This window comes from Zonotrichia albicollis, chromosome 14, assembly GCF_047830755.1.
Source record: "Zonotrichia albicollis isolate bZonAlb1 chromosome 14, bZonAlb1.hap1, whole genome shotgun sequence".
Taxonomy (NCBI): Eukaryota; Metazoa; Chordata; class Aves; order Passeriformes; family Passerellidae; genus Zonotrichia; species Zonotrichia albicollis.
In genome coordinates this window covers 2361015-2378131 of record NC_133832.1, presented here as the reverse complement: position 1 = coordinate 2378131, position 17117 = coordinate 2361015, and the positions used below count along the sequence as shown (strand labels likewise).

Here is a 17117-nt window from a genome sequence, read left to right as displayed (position 1 = left end):
AAAGATGAAGGGCATGCTGGTGCCTTTATCTTTTTATTTCTGTGCCAACAGCCCTAAATCCCAAATCCAGGGCAGTCTGTCAAGGAAGGAGCTGAGCCCCACCTCCTTCAGCTCTTTATGGTCTGCCAGAGGCACAAAAGCAGGAGTTTGAAATGCTCAGTGTTGGCTCCTGGAGTGAGGGGTTATCTCTGCACAGCCCCTGAGCTGCACTTTTTACAGCTTTTGGGTTGTTCAGTGAAAACTTGGCCAATAAAACTTCAAAAATTACCAAGTTGAGTGTAGAGGAGCTGTGAGCAGAAGGCTCGTGCTGAACAAGGAGAGCTCAGAGCAGCTGCTGGCAGCAAGTGAATGTTGTCATTGTGCAGCTCCGTTAGAAACTGAGTTCCAAAATTGGAGACAAGTTGTTCTCCTGCAAGAACATCAGGGAATTAGACAGATTTTATCAGAATATTCTGACTTTGGACCATTTTCTTCAAAAATCTGCTTTAAAAATAGAGGAGAGGTCCAGAAGGAAGGGGGGTGGGAGAGAAAAACCCCCATTTTATTCTCTTCCCCCTTCACAGCTAATCAAACTTGGAATTTTTTTCTGTTTAATTGGGATATCTGAGAATTCAGCAAGAGGAACAAAGAGGTAAAATGGCTCCAAACTCTCATGGACCTTGGCACAGTTTTAGGGGACACAAAGTTACTGTCCCAGCTTCTCCTGGGAATTGTTTTGCATGAATATAAACGAACACACCCAGAGTCAGACAAAACTCTGCAATTTGGGCTTCAGGCTCTGACAAGGATATTTGAAATGTGAATAGAAAATACTTGTTAAAATCCAGTGCAAGAAGGAAGGGAGGTGTGTTTTCCTGACATTTCCTGGTTTTTAAAGGAGAAATCCAAACCCATTTTTATGTCCATGTTTGCTTTAAAAGCTTTAAGGAATGAGGAGGAAAAAAGCTTCAAAACCTGTGGGACCAGCACTGCCTTTGCCACCCATTGAACATTTCAAGGTTTGCCAGGCCAGAATTTCCTTGGAGCTGCCTGAAACTGCCCAAGGGAGGGACGGGGTGACACAGCTCTGAGGGGGGACATGAGGGAGTGATGGCACTGAGGGGACACACACAGTGATGCCTCTGAGGGGGATGGCGCTGAGGGGACACACAGGGAGTAATGGCACTGAGGGGATACACATGGTGATGGCACCAAGGGGACACGCAGGGTGATGGCTCAGAGGGGGATGGCAAGGCTCAGAGGGGACACACAGGGTGATAGCACTGAGGGGATGACAAGGCTCAGATGGAGATAAACAGGGAGATGACACTGAGGGGACACACAGGGTGATTGCACTGAGGGAGATGGCACTGAGGGGACACACAGGGGGATGGCTCAGAAGGGATACACAGGGTGATGTCACTGTGGGGACATGCAGGATGATGGCACTGGGGGGGATGACAAGGCTCAGAGGGGACACACAGGGGGATGGCACTGAGGGGACACGCAGGGTGATGGCACTGAGGGGACACAGAGGGTGATGGCACTGAGGGTGATGGCACTGAGGGGGATGGCAAGGCTCTGTGCGGACACACAGGGTGATGGAACTGAGGGGACACAGGGTGATGGCACTGAGGGGAATGACAAGGCTCAGATGGAGAGACACAGGGAGGTGACACTGAGGGGGATGGCTCTGAGGGGACACACAGGGGGATGGCTCTGAGGGGGATGGCAAGGCTCAGAGGGGACACACAGGGGGATGGCACCGAGGGGACACACAGGGTGATTGCACTGAGGGGGTGGCGCTGAGGGGACACACGGGGTGATGGCACTGAGGGGACACACAGGGGGATGGCAAGGCTCAGAGGGGACACACAGGGTGATGGCACCGAGGGGAGACAGGATGATGGCACTGAGGGGACACACAGGGGGATGGCACTGAGGGGGTGGCAATGAGGGGACACACGGGGTGATGGCACTGAGGGGACACACGGGGTGATGGCACTGAGGGGACACACATGGTGATGTCACTGTGGGGACATGCAGGGTGATGGCTCTGAGGGGGATGGCAAGGCTCTGTGTGGACACACAGGGTGATGGCACTGAGGGGACACATGGGGTGATGGCTCAGGGGACACAGGGGCATGGCACTGAGGGGGATGACAGGGCTCAGAGGGGACACCCAAGGGAGTGATGGCACTGAGGGGACACACAGGGTGATGGCACTGTGGGGACGTGCAGGATGATGGTACTGATGGGGTGGCAATGAGGGGACACACAGGGTGATGGCACTGAGGGGACACGCAGAGTGATGAGGCTGGAAGGGGACACCCCAAGTGACTGATGGCTCTGAGAGGGATGGTGAGGCTCAGAGGGGACACCCAAGGTGACAGGGCTCAGGGGACACCCAAGGTGATTGATGGCTCTGGGAGGGGACAATGTGAAAAATGCCAATCACTTGCTTTTAAAATTTTTAAAGTTTCATAGTAATAAAATGGTTATAAAAATAGTAATATAATTAGAGTAATAAAAATTTGGATATTTCGGATTTAGGACAATATGAGACAATAAAAACAAAGAGTTACAGACAGTCCAGGTACCTCTTTCTGGACAAAATAAGCCTGAAAAAGGACCCACATTAACAGAGGATTAACCCTTAAAAGCAATAACCTGTTGCATATTCCTACACCTCATACATGATGCATAAATTCCATTCAAACACAGGATTCTGTCTGGGCAGTGTCAGCTTCTTCCTCTGAACCCTGACAGCATCTTCAGTGCTGAGCAAGGCAGGAAGAAGTTCGTTTCTTCTGATAATGAAGCAATAAATTCTTTTTCTCTGAAAGGTTCAGGCATCCTGTGGCTGCTATCTCACTGTGAGTCCTTTCTTTAAAAAAATTATCCTACACAGCATAGTTTCTATTTTAACATTATGCTATAACCTAAAACTATATTTAACACACTACTTAAGAAAATTAACACAGCATCACTTTCTAACATAACACATATAATATTCATTTTTAATATTTGGAAAAAGCCAATCATAAAATACTAATTTTTCACAGACACCCAAGGTGATGGCCCAGGATCTCTGGAAGCCAGGAAACCCCAGCAGATCTCTCCAGATCTCTGAGTCCACTGGTCTGGGGGAGCTCCCAGGAGTCCCTTCAGCAATAAACATGTATAAATCTATATGTCATGTGTGGATTTCTATATACATACCTTCAGCACAATCCTATTTGCCTTGAGGAAATCAGGGTGGTTTAAAACACACCGTGGGACACAAGCAGGAATTTTCTTGCTTGTGTTAGAGAAAAAGCCAATTAACAGCATGTTAATTAGCTGGGGCTCTGTGCTCCAATGTACTTGAAGTTTTAAATAGCTGTGAGGCTGAGTTTGCAGAGGCAAAGCGCTTCCTACGGCTTCAGGGGGCTCCTGGCGCCTAGAAACTTTGCTGCAGGGGTGCAAAAATCAAGTCCCGAAGGAGTTTTGAGGGAGAACGTGCGGAAAAATAGGAAAGGCGGGCAGGGTGTTTCCCGATCCGGCAGGGCAAAAGTGAAACTTCCCATACCGGGAGTCGAACCCGGGCCGCCTGGGTGAAAACCAGGAATCCTAACCGCTAGACCATATGGGAGGCGCTGAAATGCAGTGCACCCGTGCGCCTTAAAACGCTACTGCCCGCCCTGCTCGCTGCCATCAGTGGTTCCACCGGGCGCTGCTCTGCCGTTCCATGGCAGACACCGGGAGTCACCGGGAATGCCCGGGACTCATCGGGACCCCCCAGTAAGCGCCCCCGCTGTGCCAGAGAGACGCTGCCCTCACCCAATATGGCGACCGGGACTTCGGCCGCCCCGCGCCCTCATCACGTGATACCGGGGGCGCGCGCGTGCGCGGGGCGCGCTCACGTGACCGGCGGCGGCCGCCGAGCGCTGGGTCCCGTGAGCGGGGCGGGGGGCGGGACGGGGGCGCCGCCACAGGCCCGGGCAGGGCCCCGCACCGGCACAGCCCCGGGCACCGCCTCCGGCCCGCCGAGCCCCGCAGCCGGCACCGCCACAGCCCCGGGCACCGCACCGGGCACCGCCGAGCCCCGCAGCCGGCACCGCCACAGCCCCGGGCACCGCCTGCGGCCCGCCGAGCCCTGCACCCGGCACCGCCACAGCCCCGGGCACCGCCTGCGGCCCACACCGGGCACCGCACCGGGCACCGCCGAGCCCCGCACCGGGCACCGCCACAGCCCCGGGCACCACCTGCGGCCCACACCGGGCACCGCACCGGGCACCGCCACAGGCCCGGGCAGCGCCGGGCACCACCTGCGGCCCGCCGAGCCCGACCTGCCGGGGCTCACACCGGCATCGTCCCCCAAGCCGGCCCCGAGCCGCCCATCGCCGCCGGAGGTACCGAGGCGCGGCCCGGCCCGGGGGGCGCGGGCATTGCGGGGAGTCCCGGCGGAATCGCGGGGATGGGGCTGCGGGGAATCCCGGGGAAACGGAAGGACGTGCTGGGAGAAGGGGCTGCGGGGATCCTGAGGGAGGGACGGGGCTGAGGGAATCCTGAGGGAGGGACGGGGCTGCGGGGATCCTGAGGGAGGGACGGGGCTGTGGATGTCCAGAGGGAAGCGGCTGCGGAACGTGCCGGGAAGGGGCTGCGGAGGCGCTGCCGGCCCGGCCGCAGCCACCCCAGCCGGGCCGGGCGGTTTCGGGAGCGCCGGAGGTTTCCCGGCAGCAGCGGGAGTTCCCCATGGGCCGGAGCAGGGGGAGGGGAGCCGGGGCTGTGTCAGCGCTTCCCCAGTACCGGGGTGGGAGCGGCACGGGCATTGGCTTTGGGATTGGTGTCGGGATTGGGATCGGGATTGGCATTGGGATTGGCGAGCGGAGCATGTGTGTGTGAAAAGCAGCGATCCAAGGTGGGCTTCTCTCTGCAGGTGTGTGATGCCAAGCACAGCCATGAAGAAAAAGGTAAGGACGGGCAGGATGATCCTGGGTTTCCCTTTCCCATCTGCAAGCATGAGCACTGTTTGTTGGATCCATCCCTCAGCTGGGGTTCTGGTGTCTCTCAGGGTCAGTGCTCCGTCCTCTGCTGGAGGTGCCAGGCGTTAAACCCGGCTTTAATCCTGGCCTGCATGGGCTGGGTTAACCCCGGCTTTAATCCTGGCCTGGATTCCTGCAGAGCCTTCCTGGCAGTTGCTGTTCCGCGGTGCTGCTGGGGCTGTTGCAAAACCCTCTGCAAGACCCTGTGCTCAGGGAGGAGGATCTGCTCCCTCCCCTGTCCCTGCCACCCTCCCGAGGTGTCCCAGGAGCCTGAACCCCCTCGGGGCTCCGGGAGGATGAAATTTAACACGTGGGGAAGGAGCCGCAGCTCTGGGCATGGCAGGGGTGGGTGTATCCCTGCAGGAGCACGGCCAGAGCTCTTAAAGGAATATCTGGCTGCTGTTCCATGGGGAGGTGGGGTTGGGTTCCCTGCCTGGCTCTCCGTGCTGCTGTCTGACCCCTTTGCGAGGCCTCTGCAGCCTAAACTTTGGGAATTGGGGCTGGTTTGGGCCGTGCCTCAGACTGGGATCGAGTTTCTTGCCTGCGATTTTGTGCTGGTGCTGTGAAATAAGAGCTTGGCCGTTCTCTGGGATCAGCTCAGGGGACAGGACAGGGCAGCATCTGGGGGCCCTCCCCAGCCCTCCTGGGTGTGGAACAGCCAGGAACCCTCCTTGTTGGCAACCCTGGAGCCTGTGGGCAGCTTCCCTGGGGAATTGTGCCTTGCTTTGTGCCCAGCTCCTGCCCTGCTGCCCAGGGTGGGGGTGGCAGCTGGGCAGCCCTCCCTGGGCTGCTCTCCTGAAATCCCTCCTGGATGGCACACTGGCAGGGCTGCTGCCAGGAGCTGCATTTGGCTTTGTGACTGGAGCTTGTTTAACAGCTGGGGTTTGTGAGCAGGGCTGTGTTGGCTGCCGCTGATGGGTTTGTTTTGTTTAATTTTTATTTTTAGATCACAATGTAAAGCCTTGCCTGGTGTGACTGTCTCCCCTCATCCCCACCCCCAGCAGCATTCCCTGCTTTTTGGCTGCCTCTCCTTTCCCCTGAGCTCTGCAGGGATGAGACCTCATGGAGCCAAAAGTCTCCTCTGGAGGGGCATCACTGGAGCCATGAAGGGTCTCCCTTTCTCTGGGGATGCTGACCTGGATTGCCTCATCTGCTTTTCCCCTTTTTCTGGTCTTCTAGCACCTGAAACTGGGCATTTCCCTGGTATTTGGGGAAAGGAAAACCAGTCAGGTTGTGGGAAGAGCAGTATTAGAAGGTCTGTAAGGACCCTCCCACCCCTGTCTGGTTAGGACAGAGTGTTTGGGGTGGAAAACCAGGAGCTGAGGGGTTGTTTTTGGTCTGGAGGGTTGAGACAAAGCTGTTCCTCATCTTTAAAGTCCTTTGGTGTCACCAAAGCCACCAGATGGGAGGGGCTGGGAATGGGGAGGCAGCTCCTGCTTTTCCCAGGTCCTGTCCACGTTTTGGGAGAAAAGTGTTAAAAGTGTTCAGTGTGACCAAGGAGAGCAGGGAGGTGGGGTGACCATGGCCCAGGGACCAAGGAGAGCAGGGAGGTGGGATGAACAAGGAGAGCAGGGAGGTGGGGTCACCATGGCCCAGGGACCACCCAGGAGTGTTTGGGATGTCTGTCCTGCTCCCCATGTTCTCCTCTCTGCCTCTCGTGGTGCATTCCCAGCTGGGCTGTGCCAGTGCAGTGTCAGTGCCCGAGGGAGCTGGAGGGCACTCAGTGCTCTGTGAGAGCTCATTTTTCCTTCTCTCCCCGTGTGCAGGTGCTGCTGATGGGTAAGAGTGGGTCTGGCAAGACCAGCATGAGATCCATCATCTTTGCCAACTACATCGCCCGGGACACGCGGCGCCTGGGGGCCACGAGTAAGGACCCGCCCCGTTCCCGCAGCTCCAGCCTCAGCACAGGGGTGGGGCCGCTCCCTGCAGCCATCCCCGGCTCCCTTGGGTGTGTCCTGCAGCTGCCACACCCGCTGGGAGCTTCGGGATCAGCCAGGGACAGGCAGGAAGGGGAGGGAAGGGAAAGGCAGCTGGGATCGGCTGGGCTGCTTGATTGTTCAACTTTTATCCTTAACTCCCTGTTTTGGGATCAGGAGGCAGCCTTTGCTGCTTTATTGTTCAACTTTTATCCTTAACTCCCTGTTTTGGGATCAGGAGGCAGCCTTTGCTGCTTTATTGTTCAACTTTTATCCTTAACTCCCTGTTTTGGGGAACAGGAAGCGGCCTTTGCTGCTTTATTATTTAAATTTGATCCTTAACTCTTTATTTTTGGGATCAGGAAGCAGCTTTGGTGCAGCTCCACCTGTCAGAGCCTCCTGTGTGTTGGTGGAATGTTCCTGCTCCTGCAGGGATCTCCAGCACAGGGATCCTGCAGTGCCCCTGTGGTTCTGGCAGGATGATGCACTGGGTTTAATGAATGCCTTTCCTTCTTCCCTTTCCAAAGCCTTTGTTGGGAAAGAGCAAGAAGTGATTCCTCTGGGAGAGGTGGATGAGTGGTTGGGATCTGGTGCTTCTCACTGGGAGGGGCCTGTGTGGATTTCATGTCAAGGATTGGTGTAAATTTCCCCTTTGCCATGGATTTGGCCTCCTCCTGAAGTTTACATTCCCTGTGTTCCTGGTTTATTTTGTCAGGGATGGCTTCAAGCCCTGCACAGTCATTCCTACAATATCCCAGGGACCAGGGAATGTGGGAGTGAACAGGAACACTCACTGCACTTCTCAGGAGAGCAGTGGGCAGGGAGGCCTGAGTTCTCTGGGAAATGGGATTTTGGTGAGATTTTACAAACTGGGGCTGCTTTGTGAGGGATGCCCATCCCTGGAAGTGTCCAGGGCCAGGCTGGATGGGGCTTGGAGCAGCCTGGGGTAGTGGAAGGTGCAGGGGCTGGAATGAGGGCTTTAATCCCCTCCAATTCCATGATTGGGGGCTGATTTCCAGGATTTCTGGCTGCCCAAGCTCTGCCCTGGCTGTGGTGCAGTCAGTGAGCTCCTGCTGTCTCTTTGCAGTTGATGTGGAGCATTCCCATGTCAGATTCCTGGGAAACCTGGTGTTGAACCTGTGGGACTGTGGAGGGTAGGTACTGATTGTTCCTTCCCAGCCCTTGGGGGAGGCTCTGGGGAATCAGGGGTGGAGCAGGGTGGATTCTCCTCCCCCTGGGATGAGGTGGTGCCAAGGAAATGCTCCTTCTGCTGTCCTGAGGTGCTGGAATTGCTCACTCCAGCTCCATCCAGGTGGGATTTGTGCACAGAGGCCGTGCTGGAGGTTGATCCTGTGGCTCATGGAAGCAGCTTTTGTCAAGGAATGCTGTCCCCTCCTCAGCTCCATGGCCTCTGGACCACCTCAGTCATGTTCAGCCAGAGTTAAAGAGATTTAACCCTGGGATTTAAGGCTGAGCTGATGCTTTAGGTCACGTTTCACCTGTTCTGCTGCTGTGGGCTTTCACAAAAGGCTCCTTAAAGCCAGCCCGGGGCCTGAAGCAGCAGCATATGAGGGAGCTTTGGTTTCCTGTGGGACTGGGGGGTTGGGAATGCCCAGGGCACACAGCTCCAGCCTGGCCCTCCTGCCAGGAGCAGCTTCCCACCAACTGCCCTAAGGAGTGTCCTGCTGTGCCCCCAGGCAGGACACCTTCATGGAGAACTACTTCACCAGCCAGAGGGACAACATCTTCCGCAACGTGGAGGTGCTCATCTACGTGTTCGACGTGGAGAGCAGGGAGCTGGAGAAGGACATGCACTACTACCAGTCCTGCCTGGAGGCCATCCTGCAGAACTCCCCTGATGCCAAGATCTTCTGCCTGGTGCACAAGATGGACTTGGTGCAGGAGGACCAGCGGGATCTGGTGAGGAGCTGGCATTGCCATGGAAATGCATCCCTTGTGGGTCACAGCTCCAAGGCAGCCCCTGGGGCTGTTCCTCGAAGGCTTTCTCAGATCTCCTCAGAGCTTTTCCTGCCTTCTTTTAAAGTGTGTCATCCTAGAATCCACTGGAGAGCAGCAGTCCTGGGTTTTAGGGACAGGAAAAGCCTTTCCTGTCTGGTTCCAGAGCTGCCAGCACACCTTGGCTCCTTCCAACCCAAACAGTGTTGGGATTGTGCACCAAGACATCCCTGCTGCTCCCTGGGAGGGTTCCTGGCCACTCTGCCCTGCAGTGTCCCAGAGATCCATGTGAAACTCACCCCATAAATCCATACAGCAGCCACAGCACAGGCAGGAACATTTCACCCAACTCTCTTTGCCCCCCAGATTTTTAAGGAGCGTGAGGAGGACCTGAAGCGCCTCTCCCGGCCCTTGGAGTGTGTTTGTTTCAGAACTTCCATCTGGGATGAGACCCTTTACAAGGTTGGTGCAGCTCCCTCTCCACATCTGGGAGGATTCTTCCTCTTCCCACTGGGAGCAGGGCAGGAGGAGGATCCCTGGAGCTGCTGCTGCTGTGTTCAGCTCTGCAGCTGCTTCTGTAGGGTGGCAGTGAAACTCAATCCTGAGTTTATTAATTAATTTTAAGAAGTCAGGAGCGTGTGGTAAATATTGGTAGCTTGGCAGACAGGCATCCAAACATCCCCCTGGCTCTGGAAGGGTGAGGTTGCCACTGCCCCACACCTGGGTCAGCAGCTGGGCAGGGAGGGGAGGCTGAGTGTGGATGAGCACAGATGTTGATCCCAGCATCCCCCAGCCCTCCTGGGTTTGTTCCTGGCCTGTTGGGATAAGGTGGAACCTTGTTTGGGTCAGGGATGAGCTGCCAAGTGTCCATCTGTGTGCTGACCTTGCTCAGGATTAAAAATCTCTGTGAACTTAAGTGGAGGAAGGAGACACAAACATTCCCAGCTTAAAGCAGGGATGATTTCAGTCTCTTCAGCAGCACTGCAGTTTCTGTGCCTGCTGGAGAAGAACTGGAGCCAGGGAAGGATCTCCTCAGCTCTGGGCTCCCTCTGGGGATTGGGTATGGAGGGTGGAGGAGCTGCTCAGCCTTGCCCAGGCTGTCAGCAGCCAGAAGTGCCAAAAATCCCTCTGGGAGCACCTTTCTCACAAGGGGCTGAGGAGAGGAGCTGGTGGGACCTTTGTGTGTCTCCCTGTGCAGGCCTGGTCCAGCATTGTCTACCAGCTGATCCCCAACGTGCAGCAGCTGGAGATGAACCTGAGGAACTTTGCTCAGATCATCGAGGCAGACGAGGTGCTGCTGTTTGAGAGAGCCACGTTCCTGGTGAGTTCCTGGCATGGATTCCCTGGGAGGAGCTTCCCTTTCCCTCCCTGTGCTCTGGAGCCAGGCTGGGAGAGCTGGGGGTGCTCACCTGGACAGGAGCAGCTCCAGGGAGAGCCCAGAGCCCTGCCAGGGCCTGAAGGGGCTCCAGGAGAGCTGCAGAGGGACTGGGGACAAGGATGGAGGGACAGGACACAGGGAATGGCTCCCACTGCCACAGGGCAGGGATGGATGGGAGATTGGGAATTGGGAATTGTTCCCTGGCAGGGTGGGCAGGCCCTGGCACAGGTGCCCACCCTGGATCCCTGGAAATGTCCAAGGTTGGCTGGAGCACCTTGGGGTGGTGGGAGGTGTCCCTGCCCAAGGAATCATCAAATCCCTTCCTACCCAAACTTGGCTTTAAACTGAAAGGGAGTAGGTTTACATTAGGTATTGGGGAAAAAACTTCCCTGGCAGGGTGGGCAGGCCCTGGCAGAGGTGCCCACCCTGAATCCCTGGCAGTGCCCAAGGCCAGGCTGGACACTGGGATTTGGAGCAGCCTGGAGTAGGGGAAGGTGTCCCTGCCATGACAGGGGTGGGACGGGATGAGCCTTCCTTCCCTTCCCACACAAACCATTGCAGGATCCAGCCCCAGAGGCTCCTGGCACCAGCCCAGCACTGGCAGTGCCCAAGGCCCATGGACACTGGGGCAGTGGGAGGTGTCAGGTTGGACCTGAATGAGCTTTGAGGCCCTTCCAAGCCAAACCACTGTGGGATCCCATGGAGGCTGGGAGGTGGCAGCCCCAGTGAGGAGTGCCCTGATCCAGGCCTTGGGATCCTGTGGCCCATGGCACCATCCCAGGATCCCCCTGCAGCAGCTGAGCTGAGCTTTGGTTGGGGTTTCCTCCTGCAGGCTCTGGGAGTGTTTCATGTCCCCATTGTGGTGGGGCTGCTCTGAGAATCCCCCTCTGCACAGGGCAGGAACCTTTTGGAGCTTCAAACCAAACCTTTTCACTTCCTCCTGCTGGAGCATTTGAGCTGGACCTGATTCCTTTTGGTTTTTGATGTTCTGCAAATCCAGAGCATGGATGGGGGGTCAGCCATGGGATTGTGGTGCTTTTCCAGGTCCTTGTGCTCCCAATCCCTCTGCAAAGATAAAACCACTCTTGGTGCTTGGCCATATTCCTGATTGCTGGGCTGGGCTCTTCACACTTTGCACCAAACTCTTGCTGAGCTGAAGGAAATACTTCAATTATTTGGAGTGTTTTCCTTGCTGGTGATTTGGAAATGATGGAGGGAATTTGGGAAAGGAGCCATGACTTTTTTTTTTTCCTCCTTAAACTATCAGAAACAAACACTTGCCATGCCTGGCAAGTTCTGCTTTTTGACCTTTTGGAGATAATGAATAGTTCCACCTTGGGGTGTGTGACAGTGTGATTGTTACAGGGACATTTTTAACTGAAAGAAATTATCTTTGCTTCAAAAATTGTGTGCTTAATTTAAGTGCAATGGTGACTTCTTAAAAAACTCCTCCCTTTTTTTCATATACTTAAACATTCTCAGGACTCTCTTCTCTTGGAGGGAAATCTTCCTGTGAAAATCTCTTTGGGAGATCTTATTCTGAAATTGTGTTTAAATTGGAGTGGGAAAACCTCATCTGGGAAGTTTAGGAAGGAGATTGAACACTGGGAACTGCAAGTCTTGAATATGGCTAAAGCTGTGCTTGTGGGAATAATTGGGCAAGTTTAAAAAGTGATGGGTTTAAGGTGGTTAAGGGAAAAAAAGAGGGAAAACCCCTAAAACCTCTGATAAATGTGACTCCCTGAATAGAGCAGTTCAGATCCCTGTGCAAGGGTTCCTGATACATCCAGAGAGCTGATTTTGGGATTGTGAAGAGTTCAAAGCAGCTGGCCTAAGGTTTTGAAGAGATTGCTGTCAGCTGTGCTGTGGGGATGGAGCTGTGTGGGCAGGAAATGCAGCTCTCACTCCGTGGGGCTGAGCCATAAAGGGCTGGGGCCACCAGCTGGGAGGGAATGTTTGTGGAGATGTTTCCAGGGGTTCCTGGAGCCCTTCAGCCCCTCTGGGTGTTGGCATCCAGACTGGAGTGAGAGAGGGAATAGAGAAGGAATTCCCAAGGAAGCAGCTTTGAGCTGCCTTTGAGCTGCTTTTCTTGGGGAGGAGCAGCTTGATTTGCCTTTGGGATCATTGCCTGTGCAGGATGGGAGGGAAGATCCATCCCAGCCCGTTCCTGAGGTGATGGACACGTTTTTTACTCTGTTCCCACCTGTTTTGGGAGCAAGATGTAAATTGCTGCTGAGGTGAAGCCCTCAGGGGACAGTGGTGTCACCTGGCAGGTCTGTGCCACAAGAATTTCTGTAAAACTCCCAAGATCAGTCAGCCAAAGGCACAGAGGGATCCCCCCTGCTCCCCAGGCATTCCCAGAGCTGCTGTGGGAGGGCTGGGCTGGAATCCTGACTCCTGCCCCTCTCCAGGTGATCTCCCACTACCAGTGCAAGGAGCAGCGGGACGTGCACAGGTTTGAGAAGATCAGCAACATCATCAAACAGTTCAAGCTGAGCTGCAGGTGAGCTGCTCCCCTCAGCACTGGGGACATCAGGGCTGTTCCAGCTCTCTCCAGAGAATCCCACTTTGACTCCTCAGCAGCTGGAACACAAATCATTTAAATGTTAATTTAACTCCTCCTTTGCTCATGGTGGGAGAGCTTTGGTGCTGTTTTGTTCCAGGTCTCCTCCTCCTGGATCAAGGCAGGGGAATTGCAGGGCTGGAATGATCAGAAGTGTTTCTCTTGGAATCTGGGAATGGAGAGCTCTGTTCCAACCCAGCCCCACAGGACTGCCTGGGGAGGATGGGGCTTGCAGGCACTGTTTATCCCTGATTTCAGTGGAAAAATGGGAAACTTGGCTTTGCACAGCCCTCAGGCTCCACTGCCAGGTTAATTGTGAGGGTGTGTGGAGCTGGATAGAATGGAGAAGTTTCTGGGGGGTTACAGATGTTCAGATGTCTCCAGATATTCCCATTTTATGCTTATTTCTATCCAGAGTGTCCAGCTGGGAATGGCTGAGCCCTGGTATCCATGGGGAGCAGGCCTGGTCAGGGAGGTTGTGTCTGGAATTTCCTTCATTCAATGCACAAGCAGCTGATATTGTTCTCATTTGGCCCCAAACTGAGGAATTTGCCTTTAAAACCAAGCCCGGCCAAAGCCCTGCTGTAACCACACCTTGCCAAGTGGGAATTCCAGCTCCTCCTTGTTCCCAACAGCTCAGATCAGGGATTTTGGCCATGTGGGCACAAAAGCTCTTCATTCACTCTTTTTCTCCCCTTTATTTCCTTGTTTTTCAGTAAGCTGGCAGCTTCTTTCCAGAGCATGGAGGTCAGGAACTCCAACTTTGCTGCTTTCATTGACATCTTCACATCCAACACCTACGTGATGGTGGTCATGTCAGACCCCTCCATACGTAAGTCAGAGCCAAGAGAAACCTGCTTGGGACAAAAAAAAAAAAACCCAGAAAAACCTCAAAAAATTTGTAATTAGTCCAGTTTAAACAGTGTTTCTCTTGGAAAATGAGTTTTTAATTACAGAACTGATGAAGAGAGAGGGGTTGAGTGTGAGGTGGTGGTGGCACAGCTGAGCTGTCACAGGGAGCCACCAAAGCAGACCTGGCTGAGCAGGTCGTGCCTAGAGCCTATTTTGGGCAGCTGGGAGCTGGCAGCCCCAGTGATTTTTGGGGAGGAAGCAGAGCTGGCTCATGTTTGGGTGTTGCTGGGCTCTCTTGGGTGGACAGGCTCTAATTTTAGCAGCCTCTGTTTATCCCAAGGAGGAGCTGCAGCAGTGCCAGCCCACAGCCCCTGGGAGCAGATCCCTGTTTACACAGCTCTTGGAATTCCTGCTGGGAGCTCAGGGGCTCCAGGGACACTGCCCAGCCCTCCCCAGGCCTGCTGCTGTGCTTTCCCTGCCTCCTCGGGGAATGAGGGACCCTGGGGATCCCTGGGCATTGCTGGGCTGGGGAGCAGCTCTGGGAGGAGCAGCTTTTGCTCGTGTTCTGCTGGGATCAGCCACTAGCCCTGACCATCCCACGTTCAATTTACCCAGACCATCCCACACTAAACTTTGCCCAGACCTTCCCACATTACATTTTGCACAGACCTTCCCATTGCTTTTTACCCATCCCACATGAAATTTCACCCAGATCTTCCCATGGTTTTTATCCATCCCACATGAAATTTTGCCCAGACCATCCCATATTGAATTTTGCTCAGACCATTCCATATTAAATTTTGCTCAGACCATTCCATGTTGAATTTTGCCCAGACCTTCCCATGCTTAATTTTTACCCATCCCACATGAAATTTTGCCCAGACCTTCCCATATTAAATTTTGTTCAGACCCTTCCATGCTGAATTTTGCCCAGACCTTCCCACATTAAGTTTTTCTCAGACCTTCCCATGCTTACTTTTTACCCATCCCAGATCAAATTTTGCCCAGACAATCCCAGTTCAAATTTTGCCCAGATCTTCCCCCTTTGAATTCTACCCAGGCCATTCCATGCTGAATTTTGCCCAGAACTTCCCATTGCTTTTTACCCATCCCACATGAAATTTCACCCAGATCTTCCCATGGTTTTTATCCATCCCACATGAAATTTTGCTCAGACCATTCCATGCTGAATTTTGCCCAGACCTTCCCATGCTTAATTTTTACCCATCCCACATGAAATTTTGCTCAGACCATTCCATGCTGAATTTTGCCCAGACCTTCCCATGCTTAATTTTTACCCATCCCACATGAAATTTTGCCCAGACCATCCCATATTGAATTTTGTTCAGACCATTCCATGTTAAATTTTGCTCAGACCATTCCATACTGAATTTTGCCCAGACCTTCCCATGTTAAATTTTGCTCAGACCCTTCCATGCTGAATTTTGCCCAGACCTTCCCATGCTTTTTACCCATCCCACATGAAATTTTGCCCAGACCTTCCCACATTAAGTTTTTCTCAGACCTTCCCATGCTTACTTTTTACCCATCCCAGTTCAAATTTTGCCCAGATCTTCCCCCTTTGAATTCTACCCAGACCATTCCATGCTGAATTTTGCCCAGACCTTCCCATGCTTAATTTTTACCCATCCCACATGAAGTTTTGCCCAGACCATCCCATATTAAATTTTGCTTAGACCATTCCATATTAAATTTTGCTTAGACCATTCCATGCTGAATTTTCCCCAGACCTTCCCATTGCTTTTTACCCATCCCACATGAAATTTCACCCAGATCTTCCCATGGTTTTTATCCATCCCACATGAAATTTTGCCCAGACCATCCCATATTGAATTTTGCTCAGACCATTCCATATTAAATTTTGCTCAGACCATTCCATGTTGAATTTTGCCCAGACCTTCCCATGCTTTTTACCCATCCCACATGAAATTTCACCCAGACCATTCCATATTAAATTTTGCTCAAACCATTCCATGCTGAATTTTGCCCAGACCTTCCCATGCTTTTTACCCATCCCACATGAAATTTTGCCCAGATCTTCCCACATGAAATTTTGCCCAGGCCATCCCAGATCAAATTTTGCCCAGATCTTCCCCCATTGAATTCTGCCCAGACCCTCTCACATGAAATTTTTCCCTGCCCAAAGTCCCCGTGTGGATTTTGCGTGGCTCGGGAGCAGCAGGATGCAGCCAGCCCTGCAGACAGAGCAGCTGGAGCCAGGCAGCCCTGAGGCCACGGTGACTCTCACCCTTTTTAACTTCTTTTTATCTCCCCCGTCCCTTTTCCGTCGCAGCTTCCGCGGCCACGCTGATCAACATCCGGAACGCCAGGAAACACTTTGAGAAGCTGGAGAGGGTGGATGGACCAAAGCACAGCCTGCTCATGCGCTGATCCCAGGCACCGGCGCTTTGGGGGGAGAAAAAACACACCGGGACTGCTTCTTTTTAGGAGAATCTAACACTGTCCATGTCTTTGTTGGGCTTTGAAATGAGTGTGCTGCTTGTTTTTTCTCCTCATCACGTTGGACACTAGAGCTGGGGGCTGGCCGGAGCCGCCGCGGAGCGGAGCTGCCCGGATTCCCTGGCACGGCAGGTGGGGAAGGAAGGAGGCCGGAGGGCGCTGTGCCCGCTGGGGGTGTGGCACAGCCCTCCGGGACGCGAGGCTGCCGGCTGATGGCATATTCACTGTTTCCTTGGATGGTTGCTAGAAAAAGTTTATAAATTTCTCCTCATCTTTGGTCATGGAAATAAATTTTTGCTACCAGGGATTTCAGATCTGAGAGCTTTGCAAAGTGGGTTTGCTTTCTCCCGAATCCCGGGGCAGCTTTGGGAGGCAGGAGCTGTAGGGGCTGGGTGGCTCCTTGTGTGGTTTTGGGGGGGATTTGGCTGAAAGCCACTCCAGAGTTTCACTGGGAATCGCTTTGGCAGCATCTCCCTCCCTTTATTCTCTCTTGCTGCATCAAATTACTGTGTAAAAATGGGTGTGGTGCCTCCGTGCCTGGCTCTGCCCTGCATCCCTGCCCACACACCCGCTGGGAGGGGACAAATCCTCCGGGGCGAGTCCGGGAGTGGCAGCGAGGAGAGAAAAGGGACGGAGAACCTGAGTCCAGGGGAGAAATCCAACGGGACGAATCCAGGAGTGGGAATGAGGAGATACAAGGGACAGAAAACCCGAGTCCAGGAGTGGGAATGAGATAAAAGGGATGGAGAACCTGAGTCCAGGAGGGAGAATGAGGAGATAAAAGGGATGGAGAACCTGAGTCCAGGGGAGAAATCCAACAGGACAAATCCAGGAGTGGGAATGAGGAGATACAAGGGACAGAAAACCCGAGTCCAGGAGTGGGAATGAAATAAAAGGGATGGAGAACCTGAGTCCAGGGGAGGGAATGAGGAGATGAAAGGGTTGGAGAACCTGAGTCCAGGGGA

The 17117-nt window shown here is 53.9% G+C and overlaps 1 protein-coding gene and 1 non-coding gene across 2 annotated transcripts; one reads left to right on the top strand and one right to left on the bottom strand.

Annotated features, from left to right (window-relative positions):
* Positions 1–3541: 3541 nt before the first annotated feature.
* Positions 3542–3613, bottom strand: TRNAE-UUC (transfer RNA glutamic acid (anticodon UUC)). The gene has a single exon. It is a non-coding gene; the product is annotated as a tRNA-Glu (tRNA).
* Positions 3614–3903: 290 nt separating this feature from the next.
* On the top strand, positions 3904–16471 carry LOC102070034 (ras-related GTP-binding protein A). Its single transcript, XM_074551308.1, has 11 exons — positions 3904–4213; positions 4267–4373; positions 4901–4934; positions 6773–6872; positions 8010–8076; positions 8620–8842; positions 9245–9340; positions 10077–10199; positions 12668–12759; positions 13536–13651; positions 15986–16471. The coding sequence occupies exons 3-11, from the start codon at positions 4908–4910 to the stop codon at positions 16081–16083; spliced, it is 942 nt and encodes a 313-aa protein (XP_074407409.1). The 5' UTR covers positions 3904–4213; positions 4267–4373; positions 4901–4907; the 3' UTR covers positions 16084–16471.
* The last annotated feature ends 646 nt before the right edge of the window (positions 16472–17117 follow it).